Source organism: Dysidea avara, chromosome 2, assembly GCF_963678975.1.
Source record: "Dysidea avara chromosome 2, odDysAvar1.4, whole genome shotgun sequence".
Taxonomy (NCBI): Eukaryota; Metazoa; Porifera; class Demospongiae; order Dictyoceratida; family Dysideidae; genus Dysidea; species Dysidea avara.
The window spans coordinates 24516736-24525779 of record NC_089273.1 but is presented as its reverse complement, the minus strand read 5'-3'; the positions used below and the strand labels follow the sequence as shown (position 1 = coordinate 24525779).

General features: G+C 39.6%; 1 protein-coding gene across 1 annotated transcript in view; it reads right to left on the bottom strand.

Annotated features, from left to right (window-relative positions):
* Positions 1 to 1723: 1723 nt before the first annotated feature.
* LOC136243792 (uncharacterized) overlaps positions 1724 to 9044 on the bottom strand; it is a 51213-nt gene continuing 43892 nt past the window's right edge. The window contains exon 3 of the mRNA XM_066035404.1: positions 1724 to 2150. Coding sequence (XP_065891476.1) covers positions 1756 to 2150 — 395 coding nt within the window. The 3' untranslated portion in view covers positions 1724 to 1755. The remainder of the gene's footprint in view (positions 2151 to 9044) is intronic.

Sequence of the window (9044 nt, the reverse complement as noted above, 5' to 3'; positions counted from 1 at the left end):
CTAACGATGATTGAAAGCTGCGAAACGAAGATTGCGTGCTCAGTGAAAGTATTGTCAACAAAGAAGAAGGATGCTTCAAAGGTAAGTTATGTTACAGCATCTTTCTTGGCCAAGCCTTCAGCTGAGACGTAAAATATCCAGATTACAAGCACTTTTTAAAATTATACATCAAGATTATTCACTGTCAATTCCTCCTCATTTTATTTCAATGACAAGATCCACTAGACTATATCACCCACATCGTTTTATTCTACCAAATTCATCTACCTATTCATACCAACAGAGCTTTTTCTCCAGATCAATTAAGGATTGGAACAACTTACCATCTTCCATCATTGAGAGCAACAATATTGACTCTTTTTCAGCGGAACTGCAAACATTGTATGGAACTCAATAACTGTAATCTTTGTAACTACATAGCTAAATTCATTTTATGATTGCTTTTTTTTTCCTGAGCATATCAGCTGTGCTGTCTGCTCAGTAACAATAATAATAATAATAATAATAATAATAATAAGTGAAACATTGTTTAGATTGGCATGCTCAATCTTCACAGACTGGATGTTGTACATTTATAACTGGTATCATAACCTAATGTTGTAAAATAAATTATACATGTATGTATTGCTATGCATTAAATTAATGCATATTTACCTCGGATACAACACACATTAGGACATATTTAGTAGATGCCTGGAGTAAACGTCATCTGGATCATAGTGTGTGGTGTAAGCCACATTCACATGTGTACTGGGAGGCAGCTAAAGCTGGTGCATTTGGAGATGAATGGTGGCATGAAAACCTACGAATGAGTAAAGCTACGTTTGGTGTGCTGTGTGACAATCTAAGACCACACATAAGCAAGGCAGTGACAAAGTATCATTTACCTGTTGCTGTTGATATGCAGGTAGCTGTCACTATCTGGCGTTTTGCAACAAATATTGAGTACAGAACAATTGAAGTTTATGGACTAGGTATTTCAACAGTGTGTACTATCATTTTTAGAACCACTAGTGCTATCTCACATTATCTGCTACCACTGAATGTGCAGATTCCACCAGAATCAAGGCTCAAGATTACTACAGCCGCAAGGGTTTCTATCCTATTCTGATAAAAACAGTTTACAAAGTCGATTCATAGATGTAAATATTGGCTGGCCAGGAAAAGTGCATGATGCAAGGGTGCTCAAATTCAACATTTATTTATAACAAATCATCCTCTGGTACCCTTATCCCTAACTGGACAAGAACTGTTAATGGTGTGAATGTACCACTACTTATTCTAGGTGACCCTGCCTATCCTTTAAAGCCTTGGATGATGAAGCCTTACCCTGATACCGGTCATTTAACAGCAGCTGAACGGCACTTCAACTATCGTCAAAGCAGAGCCAGGATGGTAGGGGAGAATGCTCTTGGACATTTGAAGGGAAGATGGCATTACTTGTTGAAGAGGATGGACAATTATGACATAGAACATACCACAAATGCAGTGGCCTCCTGTGGTGTTGCACAATATCTATGAGCAATTAGGAGATGTATGCCAACCTGATTGGATCCAATGAACTGATACATCCGACAACAGTACACCAGCTCCTCCACCTGTTGCAACAGTAGCTGGCGGAAATGCTAGCAACATATGCAGTGCATTGACCCAATATGTATATGCACACCAGTAGACCACATGACATAAAATTGTATTGATAACATGAACACTTGTTGTTTTGACAAACTATTTATACAGTTGTACAGTATACTATTAATCAGATTGTGCATTGGAGTCTAGTTCTGGATCATTATCCACACTACTTGGGTTGGTAAAGGGTACATTACTGCAGTTAGGCATAAAATCCTGGCCAGGAAATGTAGGATTCCCTGCAGCATGATTGTAGTGTGGATAAACATGTGGGAAAGATGACATGGGGTCTGGAGGTTGAGACATCATCATGCTACTCATTTGAGTCATAAAACCAGTAAAAATTGACATCATCATCTGAGCATAATGGTCTTCATGTTCCCTCGTCTCTTTCTCTCTTCTGCCTTCAGACTCTAGCCACCTCTTCTCTTGTTCCTCAGCTTTCTTCTCTGTTTCCTCGACAATTTTAGCTATCTTTGAGATCAAGTCTTCTGCATCTCCTCTCTTTCGCTTCTTGCCTAATATAAAGTATACTTTACGGCAAAAACAAGTGACAACCAACCTCATGTCTTTTCAAACTTTAACCGTTTATCTATTACACACACACACACTTACATAAAATTATTCCACAGCTATTCATTGCATTTTAATACATGCCTTGATCATCTATGGATTGTTTACTCTGGACTTTCTCCTTGCTTTGTAGTGGTGGTGGTGGTGTCTCTTCAGTTGCTTCTGCCATATCATCAATTGTAGTAGTTGATCTTTCTACCAGCTCAACCACTACCGATAGGCACCAGCCTATTATGCTGGCATAATTATGAGCATAATAGGTGCCTGAAAGCATCAAGCATAATGCTAGCATAATAGGCAGAATAGTTATGTCATACTGTAAGCAAAAATGCATGCCACAGAAAAAGGTAGACAGAACAGTTGATGCCACAGTGGAGTATAGCTATTTGACACGACTATTATTATAGTTTACAATGCAGCCAAATTCTTAATGCACAATGAGCGTTCACTTTTACATTTAACCAGTTGTTCATAAGCAAAGTTTATCATTATCCATTAGAAAGTATCCAAACATGGGAAATGTTGAGCATAATTATGAGCATAATAAGCAAAAATTTTGAGCACTGCAGCATAACATAATAGGCAAAATTAAAAGCATAATAGGCTGGTGCCTAACTGCCGATGTTCAAGAACAGCCACTCTCCAGTGGATTGGAGTCATCGAGTTCTGTACACACGGAAGATATGATATGCTTGGGTGTGGTTTTAATACAGGGCATACTTTCTTGATCTCTAACACTGCTTCCTGAGGTGTTTTCTATTATTACAGTGGGGTTAGATGTTGCCCGTACAGCTAGTATAGCATCTAGCTCCTCAAAGAATGGGCATGTTTTCCTATTGTTGCCAGTCCGACAATTATTATCCTTAACCTAGGAGAAATACGCTTCACTATACTGAGTTAGCTCTGGGTCTTTTACCTTGTTGTACTAAGCCTTTAGGTTCTTCACCTTCATGCGGCACTGCTTGTAATCAAAGTTGTATCCCCTTTCTTTCATAGCTCCTGCTATTTTCTCAAAGATTGTATTGTTCCTGCTAACCCCATTGAGGTTTGGTTGTATGTTTTGTTCTCCCCAGATAGCAATTAGGGCTCGTGTAGCATCCATGCTCAAACCTGTCACCATAACACATGTGTTGCGTGAATCAATATTCCAATATCACATGATATGGAGCGCTGTTTATCAGGAAGTGAATGCGCATTGGTCCAGCCAATTCACCTTGCAAAGTGGATTGGCCTTAAGCTGGATTTAGAAGTGGATTGGGTCTGATCCGGATCAAGTGTAAAATGGTAGGATCTGGATTTATGCAGATTCGAGCATAGTGTGAAAAGGCCTTAACATGCGATTCAGACCATTTTTCAAAAATCCAGTTACATGTAATTGTGCACCTTATACAGTACCAATGGTACCTGTTTCACTTGCAAGTATTCATCCCAAATGAAACTGGATGAATGCTTGCAAGCAAAAAGTGCCACACCCTTTAATTATCTCGTTTTTAGTCACGCACTTTTGCAAGATGACATTACATTTGAGCGGTACTGTACAATAAGTTTCAAAAAGCCACACACAGCACAGCTGTCTCTCTGTCTGGCCAAGAGGTCAATTTACTTCACAGCAACTGGAAAGTGCTGATAAAAGAAAGATGGGTTCAAATCTGGGTGCAGGGCCCTTTCACAAGTTTGCCAGTTCAAGGACACAAGCTAAACCTCCACTAAGCAAAGCTCACTGATTTAAGTGGGGATGAACACACTACTAGGAAAGGGATCAATTACCTTATCACAACATCCCTTAGATCACAATGGCTTTCAGTCAACCCTCTACCTACAGTAGTTCCCAAGAGAAGGGGATAAATGAATCAACCTCAAGAAATTGAGCAAATGGGTGGTACCCCAGCACTTCAAATGGAAGGCATGAGGAATTGCTAAGGGTGAACAACTGGATGGTGAAAGTGGACCTCAAGGATGCCTACTTCACAATTCTAATACATACAAACCAAACCTTACCTAAGGTTCATGGTGGGACAAGAAAATTATCAGTTTACACCTGTCTGTGTCTTCCATTCACTCTATTGTTTGCACCATGGGTATTCACCAAAGTGATGAAGTAGTCTTTCTTCGTGCCATGGGGTACAAATGATAGTTTATATATATAGATAACTTTCTGATGATTGCAGACACAGCAGCTCAGGTGGAAAGTCACCTAAAAGTGCTGATGTTCCTGCTCACTGGGATAGGTATGTCACTACTGCAACCCAGCAGATTCAGTTTCTTTGCCTGAAGGTAGACTCTACCTCCCTACAGCTAAGTCTGGTGGGAGAGAAACTCTATCACATACCGATGGAGGTCAGTACAGAGGTCACAGGTGACTGCATGACAGTTGGCTCAATTGGTAAGGAGGCTGCATGCTATTCTCCCTGCCCCTCTATTTTACTGGTCACTACAAGGTGATCTACAGAAGGCTCTGAGTCATACTAACCAGAACTATCATGCAATGCTGTCACTAACAACTCAAACCAGAGAGGAGTTAACTTGGTGGAAAGAGAAACTTGCTCAATGGAATGGCAAAGCTCTGCTATGCATAAAACCGAATATAATTATCACCTCATATGCCTCGCTCCAGGGTTGGGGAGCAGTTTGTAATAGCACTAGGGCAGAGGCCCCAGAGTGGGAGTTGTACATCAACTGTATAGAATTACTGGCTGTAACCTCAGCAGTATAAACAGTCCTAAAGGACCACACAGGAATGTCAGTGGTACTACAACTGGGCAACTAATAGCTGTAGCATATATCAACAACATGGGAACAGTGTCCCCCAACTGATGGATCTGGCCAAGGCCCTGTGAATGTAGGCTTTATCCAAGGCATCACTCTGACTGCTGAGTACATACCAGGGGTAGTGAATGTTGTGGCAAATGCCAAGTACAGGTCACTGAAAACAGGACAGACTGGAACTTTTAGCCCAAGTTGTTCCAACAGATCAACAAGAAGTGCATGGGGACCACTTGTGCAGGTGGAGCTGTTTTCATCTCACCTATCCACTCAACCACCTCGCTACTTCAGATGGAGCTGGCAGAGGCAACAGATGCATTCAGCCAGTAATGGGAGATATTCAAAGGGTATGCGAACCCTCCATGTTGCTTGGTGTGCAGAGTCCTGTCTCAGGTGCAACAACAGCACGTTTCAGTGATCCTAGTGCCCCAAGGGCCAGCCATGCTATGCAGTCCTGTTGGAAATGCTGTACGTTTATCCACAGCAACTTCCTTGCGCATTGAGCCTGTTTGGTAGATAAGGAGGTTCAATGTACAGTGTCCTTTAGGAGAATCCTCTGATGCATCATACACCAAACTTACTGTATTTTCATCAGTGAACACTTAGACTGCAAATTAATGCATATGCTAAACCATAGTACTTTGCTTGTGATACATTTTTACTCAAATGTAAACTCAACAAACGTGACCCGCTGAGCAAAAACCAGCTACTTTCAAAATTCTATTTTGCTATGAAATAAACTGGGTAAAAATATGCATGCTACATAAAAAAATGTATGCACAGTTTAGTTGCTTTTGAAACTATAGAAGCTCAAATCAATAAACCTATACGTCACCAGATTTTCCTGTTCATGGGGACTAAGAAAATCTTTGTTTCATTTTTGTACAACATAATTATTGAATGTGAGTTATGGTTGTTTATTTACCATGCAGTAGAAATAAACTTTATCATAATCATTTAATTATTGGAATGGCCTTCTTCTTTGTCCACATGGAGATGTACAGGCAAAATGTTATACCTTAGTCGATGTGCCAGTTCATGATGAATGGAGTATGCCAAACCATGTCTTCATACATAGCTTGATTCAGTCATGAGTTATGGTTGATTAAATAAGTGCCTGTAATATATTTGCTGTATTGTTGCTATCTAAAACATGTTTATTCCTGTCCCAACTGTCTAGCGATATAACTCCAAGACTATTCATCACAAAAAGCTGAAATTTTGGCTGTCCTCTCCTTTGTTGCTATAGATAACAGAGAAACAATAAAATGAAATTCAAGGAATGTCCAAATTTTTGCTGGAGATAGGTCATATGGCAAGTTGGGGTAGTAGATCCATTTTATTGGCATTGGATGTCTGCTGGATGAGACATAAACAAAGGATCTACAGAATTTAGATATTTGTAAGTAGCCAATGAAATTAGAATAGTCATCTCGCTGTGGTCTAATAGAGTAGTAATCATTCATATTTCTATATTGCCAGCTTATTTGTGACCTGCTGAGCAAAAACTGGCTCAGAGGCAGCTAAAGAGCTAATACTCTCATCCTAGAGAAACAAAACCTCCAGAACCTATATCTCTCACTTCCATGGGGTCTCGATCCCATTTCAGTGATGTAGCCAACTTCATGGCTGATTTACATGGTTACGAGACATTTAACATCTTCCTTGAGTATGGAATCTGATCAGTTTTTTGTGGCCATAGTGAAACCCCACAAACCACTGGCATCCTGTACAATGGTACGATGGTTAAAGGAATTGTTAATGTTGGTAGTAGGACTAATGGTTCTTGGATACAATCCCCGTCCTAGGATGGTGGTTGGGTTTGGTAAATATACAGGTTCCCAGAGTCCCACTGCAGCACTTCCTGTATTCGCATAGTCCTTTCTCCTTTTCTACTGGTATAATATTACAAACCCAAGTACCACACTGGTCTCATTTACCCACCAACCTAATGGCTTGGGGATGACCTGTCCATATTTACTAGTGCAAATATACAAATAGATAGTAGGAGGATTGTTGCAGTAAGACCCTATTGCTATCCCATACTGTCACATTCTACAAGGGAATGGACGAGTTTGCAGCTATCTTGCCATGCAGCTGCGGACCTACTACAGCATCATGGATGACCATATGACTGTATTCTTGTTTTACTCTACCGGCCACGCCTCATGCAGCTATGTTACCATGCAGCTGCGGCCCTACATATCACAGCTACATACAGTTTTATTTATTTTATTTTTGTTTTTTGTGTAGCTGGTAGCTAGTTTGTACATTATTCTAAGGGTCAGACAAGTGCACAGCCATTTGCAGCTATGTTGCCATGCAGCTGCGGACCTACATACTATATACAATTTGTTTTGTAAAGTTTGTTCAATTCACAATTCTATGGGCCAAGTTAGCACACAATTATGCAAGCCATTTGCAGCTGGGTTGCCATGCAGCTGCGGACCTATCTACTATATACAATTTGCTTTGTAAGGTTCAATTCTATGGGCCAAGTTAGCATACAATTATGAATGTAATTTGCAGCTAGGTTGCCATGCAGCTGCGAACTCACGTATACAATTTGGTTTGTAAAGTTCGCTCAATCCACTTTTTTTCTTTTTTTCTTTTTATTTTTATATTAATATTATCTTTTAATGAGCCAGGTTAGCAAACAAATATGAACACTGTTTGCAGCTAGGTTGCCATGCAGCTGCATAGGCATAGAAGTTCTTTTATTCTCTCATTGTAAATCCTGCAATAGCAGTAAATAACACACACGCATAGGTTGCCATGCAGCTGCATAGGTATAGAAGTTCTTTTATTCTCTCATTGATAAACTTGAAATAGCTGTAAGCTCACAATTTTACCTATTATGCTTTAGAGCAATGCTCAAAATTCAAGCCCACTAGGCTCAAAATTATGCATTCAAAATCAAGATTATGCACGAGCACTGACTGTTTTATTAGAGTAAGTTATTAGTGTTTCCTGACTGCTGTATTAGAGTAAGTGACTGTTCTATTAGAGTATCTTGATCTTATTTCTGCACTAACCAAGCAATGTTAATTAAATTATATTGTGTTTTTTTTGTTTTTTTGTAAAATATGAAATGCACTAATAATACATACCGGCTGTGACTATTTGCTTTCTTTTAAGCGTGAGCGTTGCACTTTATAATCAAATTTTAAATATTGACGGCATTATACTAGCATTATGTTTGATGCTTTTGGCCACCTTTAAATAATGCTGGCTAGGACCCAAATAACAGCAAATAACACACACGCATAACTGCAGCTAGGTTTCCATGCAGCTGCATAGGTATAAAAAGGTATTTCATTTTCTCATTGCAAATCCTGTAATAGCAGCAAATAACACACACACACACACACACACACACACACACACACACACACACACACACACACACACACACACACAACACACACACATCTGGGTAACATGGCAGCAAACAAAGAACAGCACCAAGCAGCCACATGCAGCAGTAGCATTGACATTAATATATATTTGTGCCTGTATACATACAGGTGCGGTATCAAGCACATTGCAGCTGAATAGTTTTTTTCTTTTTTTCTTTTTTGAAAAAAAAACTGATAGTAGTGCCGCACGCAGAAGCTGGGAGCAGCAAACAACAATCGGCGGAAAGTAATATACACAGCAATTCAATAACTCTGTATGTATCATTTGCAGGTACATATAGCTATACAAGATCTGTGTTACTATGTTGTCATGTAGCTGCAGTTCTACCATTGATAAAAAATATACACATATGCATAAAAACACACACACGCCCATAGTGGCAAGCAATGAACAGTAACATCACACAATACATAATAGGCCAATTATTCACAAACGTTATCTACCCATAATGATCAAAGTATGTCATTCGTACCTGCTTACGGGCATCGTATATATGTGTATATAAATTTGTAGCTGTAACTATGTACAGCTATGTTGCTGTGCAGAGCTGCATATCTACTATTGGTAAGGAACATGTGATCAACTTTAAGTCTAACCAAAGGAAAGTGCTGTTGGTCTGTTTGTATGAAGCTATTGGTTGTTTCGTTGTCATAAGG